The sequence below is a fragment of the Barbus barbus genome (genome assembly GCF_936440315.1).
Source record: "Barbus barbus genome assembly, chromosome: 7".
Lineage (NCBI taxonomy): Eukaryota > Metazoa > Chordata > Actinopteri > Cypriniformes > Cyprinidae > Barbus > Barbus barbus.
This window is the reverse complement of record NC_136735.1, coordinates 15481581-15497961: the sequence shown is the minus strand read 5'-3', so window position 1 is coordinate 15497961 and position 16381 is coordinate 15481581. Positions and strand designations below refer to the sequence as shown.

General features: G+C 37.3%; 1 protein-coding gene across 1 annotated transcript in view; it reads left to right on the top strand.

The window, feature by feature from the left end:
• Positions 1 to 7049: 7049 nt before the first annotated feature.
• The window catches only part of LOC306872351 (polypeptide N-acetylgalactosaminyltransferase-like 6), an 84708-nt gene continuing 75376 nt past the window's right edge, over positions 7050 to 16381 (top strand). Inside the window, exons 1-2 of the mRNA XM_079420863.1 lie at positions 7050 to 7395; positions 7710 to 7949. Coding sequence (XP_079276989.1) covers positions 7815 to 7949 — 135 coding nt within the window. The 5' untranslated portion in view covers positions 7050 to 7395; positions 7710 to 7814. The remainder of the gene's footprint in view (positions 7396 to 7709; positions 7950 to 16381) is intronic.

The following is a 16381-nucleotide window of genomic DNA, read 5'->3' as shown; positions in this document are numbered from 1 at the left end:
TCAAAGAACTGCAGCAGCAGCACCGATTCAGCCCACTCGCCTCATCTTGGAGGCACAGATGCTGTGCTGTCAGGAAAATCAAATCTCTGTCATATATTGTTAATGGCATGTGCATTTAATTTCATGTTGTTGATTGACACTTTTTTAATCGGCTTGCCTCAGTGTTCTCCAGTTCCTTCTCAGTCCGAAATATCAGCAAAATCTAGATCCGTAGTTTTCATGAATGAAGGAAAGCATAGACTAGGGCCATAAAGCATTAGAGTTGTGCCAGCAGTATATTTGGTAGATGGGAATTTTAGATATGTGCCGTGAAGCATTGTGTCGAGCAGTGTCCAGTGTTAACAAGCGTAAGAGGAAATCCTTGTTCCCAGTCAAGAGGGATTAAGTAGGGCTCCATTCTCTCTGCTTTCAGCAGTCATTTTCTCTGTTCAGCGTGGAAAACATGGGGATGTGAATAGACCTCAGCCATGTACACTGGAACCGTTACACCTGCTAGAAAGGTTACAGAATGAATAGCTGTGCAGAACAGTCATGGAATCGCACAGCCCTCCAGATTTTGTAAGTTTTGTAAGTGTGAGGTCTTACATCCATTAACATTACTTTTTTATTGATGTTAACACTTTAGTAGCTACACTGGCACACGCCCTATTAAATATGACCTTCTTCTATCCAGGCAAATGAATGTTATGAAATCGTTCAGCCCTTTGTAAAATGATTTATGAATTCATACAGTCTGTCAAGGCCTATTTCCACTTCAAAGGACTGTCTAATGAACAAAGTTTGTGTTTCGCCTTGGGTCCCCTTGATGATTTTCTGATATATGAATCAAAGTGTTACTGAATTTTGTCATAGTATATCATGTATTGTTTTTAATGTAATATGTCTTGGACGTTTTTGATGCCTATGCTTGCTCAAACTATATCTGCATCTTTATATAGCTGTTAATTCCATACTGCTTGTGCTTGTTGCACTGCAGCAAAATGATATACATATATTAACGCTTCCGTTAAAAACAAATCAACCTAGCAAGATGAATATTGCAACAAAAAGTAGTATTAATATTGAAATATCCTTAAGTTATTTATGCTACACTTGATAACTGAGGTGGATGACACTGGTTGGGTTTTTAAAAAACCAGAGAGAGTTTCTGTGGTGTGATATCCACCTTTTTTTGTTATTACATTCATTATTTGTACATTCATAACTTGAGTGTGTGAAGCTTCTGGTATCATTCAGTTCTAGTTGTTTTAGCTGTGTAAAAAAACTGTCCATAATGCCGATTGATATTGAATTTGTAATCATATTTTGTTATAATTTGTTATCCTAATCATAAATGCACTGCTTCTTAGTGCAAATTATTTTACTGTTTACTTTATTCTTTATTCTTCTAGTTATTTACCTAAAGCTTGGCACACTCACAAAAAACTAGCTTAATTGAAAAATAAAGTGGATGACACCATGGTGCTTTGACACCATGTTCGAAGTACAGTGAAAAAAAAAAAAAATTGATCCCCTGCTGATTTTGTACGTTTGCCCACTGACAAAGAAATGATCAGTCTATATTTTTAATGGTAGGTTTATTTGAACAGTGAGAGACAGAATAACAAAACAATCAAGAAAAACGCATTTCAAAAAGTTATACATTGATTTGCATTTTAATGAGTCAAATAAATTCTGTATTTGACCCCTTCACAAAACATGACTTAATACTTGGTGGCAAAATCCTTGTTGGCAATCACAGAGGTCAGACGTTTCTTGTAGTTGGCCACCAGGTTTGCACACATCTCAGGAGGGATTTTGTCCGACTCCTCTTTGCAAATCCTCTCCAAGTCATTAAGATTTTGAGGATGACGTTTGGCAACTCAAAACTTCAGCTCCCTCCACAGATTTTCTATGGGATTAAGGTCTTGAGACTGGCTAGGCCACTCCAGGAGCTTAATGTGCTTCTTCTTGAGCCATTCTTTTGTTCCCTTGGCTGTGTGTTTTGGGTCATTGTCATGATGGAATACCCATCCACGACCCATTTTCAATACCCTGGTTGGCTTCAATGCCCCGTCCCTTGTCCCTTTGATGCGGTGCAGTTGTCCTGTCCCCTTAGTAGAAAAACACCCCAAAAGCATAATGTTTCCATCTCCATGTTTGACGGTGGGGATGGTGTTCTTTGGGTCATAGGCAGCATTCCTCTTCCTCCAAACACGGTGAGTTGAGTTGATGCCAAAGAGCTTGATTTTGGTCTCATCTGACCACAACACTTTCACCCAGTTCTCCTCTGAATTATTCAGATGTTCATTGGCAACTTCAGACGGGCCTGAACATGTGCTTTCTTGAGCAGGGGGACCTTGCGGGTGCTGCAGGATTTCAGTCCTTCACGGCGTAGTGTGTTACCAATTGTTTTCTTAATCCCAGCTGCCTTGAGATCATTGACAAGATCCTCCCGTGTAGTTCTGGGATGATTCCTCACCATACATTATTACCCACTGTAACATTATTACAAGATTACAGCTTGTAAAAAAAATTCTCATCCTTGTAAAACTTGGAATTACAACTTGTAAAGTTGTACCACCTGACCACCGCAACAGTGTGGTGAATAATAAAGTACAGTAGTTGGAAACTACAATGACCCCATGCCGGAATTATCTTAATTACGAGATTTCGACTTGTTAAAAATGTTCATGTCTTTGTAAAACTTGTAATTTAAAAACTCATAATTGTACCACTTGACCAATGAAACACCATGAGGAAACACTCATAACAACGGCTTCAGCAGTGAAATGTAGTGAAAAGGATAGTTGAAAATGAAATGAAAATGAAAATAATGTCATTAATTACTCATTATTATGTAATTCCAAACCTGTAAAACCTTTGTTAATCTACGGAACATAAATTATGATATTTTATTATGAAATTAGAGAACTTTCTAAGACAGACACACAACTACCAGGTTTAAGGCCCAGAAAGATAGCAAGGACATTGTTAAAATAGTCCATGTGACATCAGTGGTTCAACCATAATTTTATGAAGCTGCAAGAATACTTTTTATGTGCAAAGAAAGCAAAAACAAGAAGGTTAAAGGTTATTTATAAGGCTATATATTAAGGTTGAACCACTGATGTCACACACTGGTGTAATTTGAAGTTATTACCTATTGTCTTAAGGCAGAAATAAACTAAAAAATAAATGACATACCATAAACATACCATACAGTTTAATGTAGCAAGCACAGGGTTGAATAACTACAGTAGTACATGTAGTATAGATCATTAATAAGATTAATAAGGAATTTGTGTAATGACTGCTACTTGATGTATTGTGGTTTTGTCCATTGATGATTTAAAATTACACAAATTAATTTTGCCATTAACACTGTTGCCATAATAGTTCCTAGTCAGAGGAGGTGAACAACTACAAGTAGAACATCCGGGTTGCCATGTACTGTAGTAATTACAGTAATTACGTATTGCAGTGAAAACAGTAAGAGGGATTAAGCAGACAGGGTCTCTATGTAGATGTTAAAGTAGCACCAGTTTCATTAAGTGATGTTTCAACATTCTCTTGTTCCCTATGCAGTGCCAATGGAAGTGAATCTGTACGCTGATGCTCCCTTCAGATTGGAATCTCACTTAGGATGGCAGAATACCCTGTGAAGTTCAATTTGCAAGGAATGCACCTATACCGTACAGCAGTTATTGCATCTTTAATAGTGATTATCAGACAGATTTTAGTGTGTGTGTGTATGTGTTTATATGCACAAAAAAGCTGTCTGTGTTTTTACTCATAACTTTTTTCCCTAAAATCCTTCAAACGTACAGTCTTCCTCAGGCAAACAATTCATCTATTTCTCCTCAGATGAACACTCATTTGTCACATTTCACAATTAGCTGCAGGCATGACATTTAGCTCATTGCGTTGTGATTAGAATAACTCATTGTGCTTGTCCTCCACAGCATCTGCACACATGACTGCAGAATATTAGCATGCCCATTATTTGTCACTTCATCACTTTAAACTGATGCTGAATACATTTGATGGAAACTATATTTGTGCAGTGATTTGTGTGTGGCTGTCATCCAGTATTCATCCCAGCCATTTATTTATGTCACTTGCTTTATGGTGCATTAATTTTGCGTGCAAGACAGTTCACTTGGGGATCTTGGGTAGGTTGATGGGTTGGACTAATTAATAATTTTTTAAATTATTAGTAGACAGTAGACAGTCAAGTTACAGAGTAGAATGAAAAACAAAAGCTCATTCCCAAAGGGCTATAAAGTCACATCCTGTAACATGACAGTTACAGCCTTAGCCGAATGTAAGACCTTGGCATTTGACCCCCAATTTTCTCCAGGGGTAATGCAGTAGCAGACCCTTTGGTTTGACCTTAGAGCTAACAACACTCCCTGTGAACATGTATTTGTGGCCTTGACTAAACCGACTGTTGCAAATAGTAGCGAGTTGTCACACATCCAGTATTAGAAATTACTCATGAGTAAATGATCAGGTCCAGCTGATGCATATTTTACAGTGTGATATGTGTATATGACATATATTTGTAGCAATAGCAAAAAATACACTGTCTGGGTCAAAATGATTGATTTTTCTTTTATGCTAAAAACCATTAGGACATTTAGTAAAGATAATGATCCATGAAGATATTTTGTAAATTTCCTACTGTAAATACATTAAAACAAGTAATAAGTAAAATAAGTAATATGCATTGCTAAGAACTTGATTTGGACAACTTCAACAAAGATTTTGTCAATATTTAGATTTTTTTGCACCTTCAGATTCCAGATTTTCAAATAGTTGTATTTCGGCCAAATATTGTCCTATCCTAACAAACCATACATCAATGGAAAGCTTATTTATTCAGCTTCCAGATGATGTATAAACCTCAGTTTTGAAAAATTGACCTTTATGACTGGTTTTGTGGTCCATGGTCACATATGTTGATCTCTTAGCACCTTCAGTCTTGTATGAGTCACTCTCTAGAGGTGTTTTTTGAACCTGAATGAATGAGCGATATGATTACCAAAGCAGGGCCCTGTGCTCAAAATTTTAGGGAATTTTTATACATTCCAATATTTGTAGACTTTTTAAGCATTCAGAGTGGAGGGATTATTTCTATTTTGGTTCATATAATAATAAATACATTGTATTTTTTATCACAAAGAATTGTTTATTGCTGAAATGATATGAAAAGGTAATTGCATTCTTGTTTTCTATCAGAACAACAGTGATATTACACTTCTCACCTTGTGAGCATCATAAAACCTGCTTTCTTTTTCTCTCTTTCAAAGCCATTGGCAGAATTTAATCTATGTGGAATATTGAGATGGCTCATTCTTCTCTGTCACAGCCAATATGCTGCATCAAATGATTTGACTGATGTGCTGCACCATAATAATTAAGACAAAGAGCAGACAGTGAATTTTTGCTTTGAATGAATGATTTTCTCCAGTGTGAGCGCAGTCTGATGCTTAGGAAAGATATGTGCCATTGTGTCTTTTTTTAAGATAGATTTTACATTTTATATGCAATTTCAATTTGCCCCACAGTTACCTGCTTTACTGTGCTTGACAATCGCTGTCCATGGTGCTGAAACGAAAAGGTTATGAATGGAGTGATGCAAATCATGGTAATCATGGTTTTGTTACAGCAGCATTCATTATATATGTGCGTATATATATATATATATATATATATATATATATATATATTCAGCAGCACAATATTTTTTAGAGCAGGCTGTGCCTAATGGCCCCCTCTGTTGGTGGTTGGAAACTCAAACTGTACCAACACAAAGTTCATCCTTTTTGTATATTTAATTTACAATATCAAGGGAAAACATCTTAGTAAGATTGTGTATCAGTGCTTTTAGATATTCAGGACCAGCTCCAACCTAGTATTGACAAAATTCATGAAGATCTGTAATTCACTTAGAAACATCAGGTGATCCCTTGTGTATGCTGTCTCCATATGCTGTGCTGCAGTTGCCTTTAGCATACCCCCACCCCACCCCATCTGTCTCCCTTTCATTCCCATCAAGTATAGCAGCATTTAATAATAAATAAACAGCTTCAAAGAAATGTGTGCTTCTTAAATAGAGACTCCAATCCAAAAAATAAATAAAGAAAATATCATGATCATGAGTCAATCTTGATGGACTTATCCAGCGTGAGGAATTCAGCAGCAGAATTAATGATGCACAGTGAACAAAATATTCTTAATTCATAGAAGCCTACAAATCATTGATATAACGCTGATATACTAAGTTTGCATACAAAAAAATTTTACCTTTAAAATGGACAGGCCAAAAAACACCTTAGATTCCAGAGGGTTAAAGTTAAAAAGTCAAAGTAAAAAAAAAAAAAAAACACTTAATGAACATGCATAGACAAAATCCAGTGTCACAAACAAACACAGAACACTAAAATAATACAAATTAATAAATATAAATAAGCAAAACAAACTTTATTAAAGTTAACTTAAAATGATAAACAAAAGACAATGCTGTGCATATTTGATAAATATATAAATATAATATGCTGCTGTTACATGTGATCAAATTCACATTTTTTCACAGTGCACTGTGAGTGCAAGGTGAGTCATGTACAGTATTTATACATATACTTATCTAAAACTAATGTACAGGTATTGCCTTGTTACATAAATATTAATATCATTAATTATAAAGCAATGAATAAATCTTATACTTGCAGACATTCAGATTTTAGTTAAAGTGCATTATGCAAATCACATATAAAATTGCAAATTGCATATATAGTCAGTAGTTATCAGATTTTTTTTTCATTAGTTTTACTTTACTTAACAAGTGCGTTTACAGTGTTTATAAGAGTCATTTCCAAAATAACAAACAGATGTAGCCAAATTAGACCTAAAAACAGGTTTAATGGCTTGAACGTATAAACACATTTGCGTTTAAAGATCAAGCAAAGCTACAGTCGACCTCAAAGCAAAAGCTAAGAATCGCTCACCTCTTTACTCTGTGAGCTCGTGTTGGTGTAAAGACTGCTGCTTCACTGTGCTGTCCCACACATCGGAAAGCATCGCCTGACTGCGAGGATGTTTTCATATTAATGCGCAGCACACGTGGTTTATAACCGCAATATCTAAAGCAGAGGGCAATGAGAAGTCGCCCAAGGAGGAAAGAGAAAGAATCCGTAAACCTTCAGAAGGTGGAACATGCGCGAGGGTTTTAATGAAGAGCATGAGACGGTTTCAAATTGTAGCTCGAGCGCACTGCCACAGATAAAAACGTAGCGCTCGTCGTTGTTCTGCAATTATCGTACTCGGAAACGTTCCCCTTGTGCGTCTTCAACAAAGGAGAGGGGATTACCGAGCAACATATATGTCTCAACATGCAAATAACCCTCTACTGTAAGTCTTTTCATAGTACTGCCTACGCGCGTTGCGTCTCGCGTGACTGATAAAAAACGAGCTCATCTGCTTATTTTTTATTTTATTTTTTGTCTTCGCTCTACTGGCTGTTACAGAATTGTCTTAATTATTGATAATACATGATTATTCTATAGAGTGTTCAGTTAATGTTTGCTTAATTAGGCTACGTATGTCAGTTAAGAGACATCTTTGCTCTCGAGCCTGAGATTTATACGCGTAATAAGACACTGTGTTGCTCCGCTTCATTTTGAAGTGTTTGTTTATATGACGCAGCGACTCTGTCTTCCTTGCAGGTGAAAGTTTGTCATCTTTTACGAGGGGAGATACGGAGCTCGAGTCCACACACGGCAGACACGCGTCTATCTAGCATTGGATTGTGACTCATTCGCGTCTTCAAAATGAAGAGAAGGCAAAAGCGCGTTCTGCAGATGGCATTTCTATTCATGGTGGCTTTAATTTTCCTGCCAAACGTCGGCCTTTGGTCAATGTACAGAGAGAAGAGCCTTATGAAGTCGCACGAGCCAGGAGAGCAGGTGAGTGCAAACCTTTGACAGCTATGTGACTCCAGCATTTATAGGTTAAGTTACTGTCAATCAGATCTAGTGCATGCAGCCTAATCTAAGTAAATAACAAGCTTGGATAAAATTCAGCACACCTGGATTATTACTGTATTCTCTGCATGCATTCTTACAGAAGTTTTATTTATCTTTTTTTTTGTAAGTCTATGTCAGACTAGCTATACTTTCAAGTGAAATATCACTTGAAGTGCTGCAAGTCATAGTAGTGCTTTACTGTACTATATGGGTGGCAGGCGATGTTGATCTTTGAATAAAAGTTGCAAACTGTTGTAAAGAATAATTTCTGTATCACATCAATGTCTTAAAACAGCATTCAGTATTTATTCTGCCTCACGTTAGTAATTTATTCTTTTCATTATTTAAACGTTGGAAAATGGTCAAGATTATTGTGTTTAGCCATTTCTATAGTGTTGGAAATGTTTATCGTGCACAGTACCACTATAATCAAAGTTGCTTATTACCCATCTGAGAGGTATTGTGCCCCTGGAAAATGTGGTTTTTGACATCCCATCTTCTCTAACTCACCCAACAGCACGTTGTTTAAACTTTTAGAATACAAAAATGCATCTTTATGCGCCTTGTGCAGTTGTTAATGAATAGTTAACATTATTGTGTGTTTGCCTCCCACAAGATTATGCATTTAGGAGCACTTAGGAAGTCAGCAGTTTTGCCTTGAGGGAAACATAATTCACCAGTCAGAAATGAAGGAACATTTTCTTGCAAGGCGTGCAGAAATGAAAAGGATGAAGCTTTATCTCATGCTAATATTCAATATTTATTGTTGGTCTTCTGCTAATGCTCTCAGAGAGAAGGAAAGAACAATTCAACCTCCTGAATGTTTGATCTTCAAGAGATTTGGGATTATAGCATCATTTTCATAGGTTGAATTCCTTAATCACGTTTAGCTCTCAGAGAACAACGTGGATAAGCTCATTTACTTTGCAACTGGCTGCTGCTTGTGATGAGAGTGCAATCAGTGATTCTCTCTGCCAGATGTCATTGTGGCATATTTAGTCCCCTGAAAATATCTTGCATGTGGAAAATCACTTGGGCTGCACTCGCTTACGTACATCGCTACTAGATGATGCTTCCTTCTTCTCAACATTACAGAGCTAGCGTTCCCATCTACTAAATTCCCTCTCTCCATGTCCTTATGTCTGCACCCCTCACCGGCTGCCGAGGGGTGCTGTTGGTTCATTTGATTCTGCCCTTGCGTACCTGCTTGCTTTTGTTTTTTGCAACTGTGATATAGTTATAGTGCTCAAGGGAAAAATGCTGAGTCTGTTTATTGCGTCTCGTAATTGCTCCTCTCTCATTTGTTTTGCTGGAGTTGCATGACTTTAGCCTTGGGCGAACACAACTGCACAAATCCAGTCTCTTCATTAAAGTCAAATCAGTGTGCAGACACCACATTGTTGACAGGACCAAAAATACCAGAGTACCTCATGCAGGGTGCTGTCCTTTCGCTCTCTGCTGACCTCCCTATTTAGGAATTCCTCATAGAGGCGCTGTCCAGGCAAAACAACCTTGGGAATTATGTAGATGCTTTAATGCAGTTAAAGCCAATGTGACAGGTAGGCCTTCATCCAGAAACATTCAGCAATGCTTGAGATAGCGGATTAAATATGTAGACTCTGACGTCTGAATATTTAATGTTGTCTAACAAAGTAAATCAGGCCGGCTATTGATTCTCCAGCAGTTTTTAAGCGAATATGATTAGTGGATTGAGGAAAGAGCATGGGGAGGGCAGCACAGGGATGAGAGCAGTCTGGAATCAGACTCAATCCCCTCATGTCACACACTTTCCGGACTCAAAAGGAGCTTGAGTTTACCAGCTCAATAGAAAGATCCCAGTGCCTGTTATTGTGCACCTGTCAGAGCGGGAGAGATAATTGACAGCAGAGATATTGTGTCAATAAGCCCCCAAGAATCCCGGTGAATAAGCCCGCCTTGTGTGTCCTCTTTTATTATCCGATAGCAATTACCCATGATTGAATCAGCCCTTGGATCCCAAAAATCCTCCCTCAGTGATGTTCAGCGAGGTTTAACAAAATAGCGACGGGAAGCATAGACTCCTCGCACTGGGTCCCTTTCTTCTGGGAAGACGTGTGTTGAGTTCTGTCCCTCCTTTCCCGTCAAAATCTCGGCTTTCTGTCCTTTGGGAGACAATCATATTGAATTAGCTGTGGCGGCCCACTCCTGGCGCGGGTAAACTGTGTACTTTGGTGGGTGGTGTGCGCAGCGCCAGTGCTACGAGATGGACGTGTGCTGATAAGCGTGTGTCAGGACTGATAACCTTCCCTCAGCTCCTAACAAGAGCCCACCGTTGAGCATGACATTGCCCAGGAGCATTATGAGGAGGCTGTCTATGCAATCCTATCTCGCCGTGCCACTGCTCTTCAGTGTGTTGACAACAACGGGGCATGCAACTCTGTCACCGATAGCAAGGTGGATAACGAGAGCATCGTCGTTGTTAACTACCTGGGGTGGAAGCACGGCAGAGGTGGAGGGCAAGGTGACCTCAGACTCTTTAAGCTCCCCTGGATAAAATTTTTAAGCTGACCGTTTTTATGTCATTCCAGACGAAGGAATATTATTGTCGCTTTCCATTTTCCAGCAAAGTGACAAGGGGAAGAGAGATGTAGTAATTGCAATTACCCTCAGTGTCATTCTAGAGAGATGCATTATGGTAATGCACATGTCAAGCTGACGGTGAGAGCATGGGTGAAGAGTGCACCAGATGATTTGAACTGCATTGTGATCTGGGAATGCTGAAAGATCACACAAATAGTATTGTAGAGAGGCTAGAATCACCAGAGGATGAACACTGTATAGATCTTGTCAGGAAGCATTATAAGCATTCCTTGATGAGCAGCACCATTCGCTGTGACACAAGGGCAAGGTTCAGTTTGGAAATGGAATGGGTTTGACGATATACAAGTAAATGGCCACCATTTTAGCCAGAGGAGAAAAGAGTGTTTTTCTCCTCATAATTTCCATTTCGGCTGAATATAAATTAAATTGTGCTGTCATGAGGGAGGGGGGTCTTAGTCAGCCAAGTGATCAGTACCAGGAGAGATGACGTAATTGAATATTCCACCTTGCAGTGATAGTGTCCAGGTCTTCAAATCTCATAGACTGTACATCCTTTCTCCACTATCCCATGACATTCTGTTATCGAAAGTCATCAGCGTCACATTGTTTCCCTATAATTGCGTTCTTCCCAAAAGGGTAAAGATAATTGGATTTCATTGTGTATGAAGAAAAATACTATCTAAATGCACAACACAGTTGTAGTATTCCAAGTCCAAGTTCATATTTTTCTGAGGATTTAGACTTGGCCTAGACTCGGGCTTGAATGACAAGGGCTACTTTTCCCAAAATCATTGTAAGCCAAAGTAGATCGTAGATCCATTGCAAAGAGTGGTTTCTACGATCAACTTATCTCACAATGCTTTTGAGGAATGCAGCCAAGGTCTTCACTTCTCATAAAAAAATTATTTTAGACTCGGACTTGAGATGGACTTAAGTCCAAATTCGGTCATGTCCGGAATCAAATTCTACAACACTGATGCACAAACCCTCCTTCCTTCATACACACACTTTGCTTTCATGCTAAACATTCTGCTCTCTGTCATTACCACCTGCAGATGCACTTGATGGCCCGTGCCCCTAATATGAACAGCGGCATGACCCTCTCGAGAAAGAGACCATTTAAACTTGATTACTCTGATGTGCCTCATGAGGTGAGGATGGAGCAATGTCTCGGGCTCCCAAGTAATGCACATTTCATATTGAGCGGTAGCCATATAGCAGAGCAGGGTAATATAAAACCACTTACTCTCAGGCTCACAAAACAAAGGGACATGGACCTTTCCAGTCTTGTGTGTTTGGCACCTCCATTAAGATAATAACACTATTACAAGAGATTGAAAGCCTCTGAAGAGCTCTTATTTTCGTGACGTTATGCGCGTGCACACACTCACACACACACACACACACACACATGTTGGTTTTTGTGGTTTATGGGGACTCTCCATAGGCGTAATGGTTTTTATACTGAACAAACTGTGTGCTATTGCCCTACACCAACCCTACACCTAAACTTAGCCCTCACAGGAGACTTTGTGCATTTTTAGATTTTCAAAAAAACACCATTTAGTAGGTTTTGTAAGCCTTTTGAATTATGGGGACATAGGCAGTGTCCTCATAAACCACATTCATATTGTAATACCTCTGTCATACCCATGTCATTATACAAATTTGTGTCCTCATAAACCACATAAACATGCACACACACACACACACACACACACACACACACACACACTTATATTGGCCATGCGCATGATTTTACAGTAGGTTTAGGCCTATACTGATTAGAATGAATTGAACTAATGTATATTTCCATAATTTATGATAACTTGATTATCTGCTGCAAAATTGCCTTTTTTCATTGATAAAGTGAATGGTTTGTGAAAAAAAATGCACTTGTTTATATTTAATTATTTAGCATGATCTGACATTGTATTCATGATTACTGCAAACATCTATTTAGACCTTTTTTATTGTAATGTTATTAAACAATTTAGATCCAAATCATGTAGCTGTCTTCCAAAATCGAAACAGTATGGCAGATTATATTCATAATTACAATATGCAACACACAAATCTAGGTTGCTAACAGTATTATTAACAGAACCTTTTAAACAGAAACTATAGCTCATACTGATCAGGGCAAAAGGGCCTGATCGGTTGGTATGTACTCTATGTGTAATGTTCAAAAACAATTTTTAATAATAATGAGAATATTACATACTACCTTTCACACAGACTAAGCTGCTTAAAATAATTCAACAAAAATAAGCATGCATATTCAACAGGCCTCTGGATTGTAGTAGGTGAGATTACAGGTAAACATAATAGCTATAAAAGTATTATGTATCATTATGTAAGTGTCTGTATGCAGCAGTGTGTTAATCTTCTCTTTATTTGTCCCGAGGTGATCTGAGAGCTCTTTGTGTTGAATAATGGCCGTTTGAACTGGCAGATTTCACTGACTCCTCCACCCGAGTGATTGTTATCTAAGGAAAGTGAGGTCTGTTATATTTTATGGCTCCTCTCTGAGCGTGTGGAGATTTATGGCATTAAAATCTGTCGTGTAAGGTGATATTTGTCATTGGCAAAGAAAAATACAGTAAAATTGGGCAGCCGGGTTAATGGTGTAGCCCAGTAAAGGATGTTATCATCAGACTTGGGGGATAGTGGGTGATTATGATAAATGTGTGGCTAATGCACAATTTAGAATCAGCTTTTGATAGTTTTTCCACCATCAAATGGTTTATTTGAGCCATATATTGGCTGACCAGAGAATAAATGTATAAGACTTGCTAGCATGCATTGTAATTTACCATAATTATTGGAAACTATGGAGACTATTGAAGAAGATTTGAGGGGTTACAGAAATTCAGAGCACAGTTATTCATTAATGCTTTGGCAGGAAAATGTGGTATTTGGCTGCAGATCTTTTTTAAAACAGGAAGCAGTCAGTTACATTTTCTGATAGAAAATTAAAGAAACTTTTTATATACTAATTGTGAAAGCAGGGCTCAAGGTCATGCCATTTTTTAATATGATTTTTGTTCTTGCTGTTTATTCATCATCCAAGCCTCAGCCCCTCTTTCAAGGTTAAGGTGGAAAAGGTCATGTGAAGCAATGCATTTGTTCTATTGTTAGAAGCGATGATTTACAATCAATCTCATCTCTGTGCATTTAATCGACTTACATGCTCTCTTGAGCTTTCATTTTTGTGGCGTAATAATAACACTCTATATGTTTTCTCACCTCATAATCACATCGAGTTCAATTGATTCTCAACTGCAGTGTCTCAGTAACATTTTTTAATGATTCACTAAATAAAATTAAAATTAGAATCGCTTGTTATTGTCTATGTGACCTTGAATAAAAGTTGAGTAAGGTTAGAACAGAATAAATATAATAGACCTGTGGGTAACGGTTCAGTTTTTCTAATTGTAATTGATATTTACAGATCTTATTTCAACAGCGAGACTATTTAAAAGTCATTTCATGAACTCCAGCGAATGTTTTACCTTCTTTCCATTTCAAATGAACTTGATTAGTACCTTTTAATATTGCGAGAATCCTTCAGGCTTGTTAAAGGGTCTCAAAAATAAATTTTCAAATTCATTTATTCTCTTTAAAAATGAACTATTTCTCCTCTCTCACTTTGTCTCCCTCTTTTCCCCCTTTAATTTATCACACATTTATAAAAAAAAAAAAAAAAAAACTGGGTTCACTTACAAGAAAGACCTTGATGCTTATTAGGATATTTCTCAGTCATTTTTGAAACATTATCCAATTTAATTAATGCCCCGCAGAACATCTTTGATCTCTTAATGGGGAAAATATGCACTGACTAATGTTTGCTAGGTGTTGTCAGTGAATCTTTATAAGAGGCTGGAGGTGTCTTTCCATTATGCTAGATGCTGAATTCATCAAGGAAGAACCTCAGCAGCCATGCCAGCCAGATGATAGAACTAGCAAGGGAACAGCTTGAGACCAATCACACCACTGTAGGGATAACTGCGACAGATATTAGTTTGTAAAGTTGGGAGTAACTTGCTGCCCACAGCGCCAATTTATCTTGAGGTAAGGCCAATGTATGTGCTGCAGAGGAATGGATAGGGGGTGCTGAGGGAGGACAGGTATACAGAAAGATGTGTGACAAGAGAGGGAAAGAGCAAACAGCTATTAGTGGCATCAGCACCTGACCTGAGGTCTTGTACATGTGTGCTTGCTTTTTCGATGTGGGTAGTTTGTTTGTATACTCCTACTAATGTACAGTACATACAGTAACTAATGTACATATTTTATTTTTATTTTACTTTATGTAGTACCTTTAATATTTAATCATTGCATGACTATTGGAATGAACAACAGGGCCCTGTATGAACTTGCCAAAATGGAGGAATGGAAGATCCGAGTTCCTCTTCACGTGATTAATAGTCTTAAAAAAATCGTCCTCAGTAATTTTGTTTTCTAATACAAATATCTAAAGGTCTAAGACGAGATGTCCTACTTTGGTTTTTGTGTCAAATTAAACTTACAAAAGTGATTCTCTATACATAAAGTGTGTTAAATAAAAGTAAAGTGTTTACTTTGCCAATGTCAAAATATGGTTGAAAAATATTTCCATCGTCATTCAGTGCAACAGGTCAGAAAATTTATATATTCTGACCTGTTCTTATTAAAATATATTGAAGAAAAAAAGATCATACTAAATTTTATTACGTTTTAGATTATTAATTCGTTTTTGGGGCTGCACTGTGATCCTTAAATATCATCAAATCATTTTTTAATATAAACTGTTGTTACACTGAATGACATTTTAGTGGGTGTCTTGTGTAAAGCATGGGAATAATTTATGAAACTGTATGAGGAAAAAATAAAATTAAGCAGTACTAATACTAATTCTTATTTTTATTTTTTTTGTCAAAATGAAACTAAAAGTAATGATGATCTGTGGAATGTTGTATTGATAATGATAGTTCACCCAAAAATGGAACTTCTGTCATTAATTACTAATTAATTACGTTCCAAACCTGTAAGACCTTCATTCATATTCGGAACATAAATGTATACATTTTTGATGAAATCTGTTAGCTTTCTGACCATGCATAGACAGCAAGGGCAACTGACATGTTCAAGACCCAGAGAGGTTATAAGGACACTGGTAAAACAGTCCATGTGACATCAGTGGTTCAGCCGTAATGTTAGGAAGCTACGAGAATACTGTGTGCAAAGAAAACAAAAAAAATAAAACTTTATTCAACAATTTATTTTCTTCCATGTCAGTCTTCGACACGCGTGTGGTAAAACCCGCATAAACACTGTTTCTTAATGTTTTGATCAGTATTGATTTAAATAACCTCCACGAGAAATTCCATTATGGACTGTAAATGATGTTTATAGATCCCGCCCACCCCCGAAGAACAAGTTCATACTTCAACTTCAGTCAATAATGGCTTAAATTTTAGTCATATCATATGGCCTTGGAATAGAGGTCATGTAGACTATCTTTTTTATTGATTGATTTGATTTATTGTTTTTTTGTTTGTTTGTTTGTTTGTTTTTTGTGAAAGGTGGTTTGCTACAAATGTAATAGTCACAAAATAGCATATGGATTTGGAATGGCACGAGTATGAGGATATAATGGAAGAATTTAAAAAAAAAAAGTCTTTGTTTTGTAATAAATGACCCAGGTGCATCAGTGCATGTTAGTTTTAGGACATCATAATAATTCTAACTTTTTATGCCTCTGAAGCGATTTCTTTTTCTGTTCACAAACCAGGCAAGTTCTACTATTC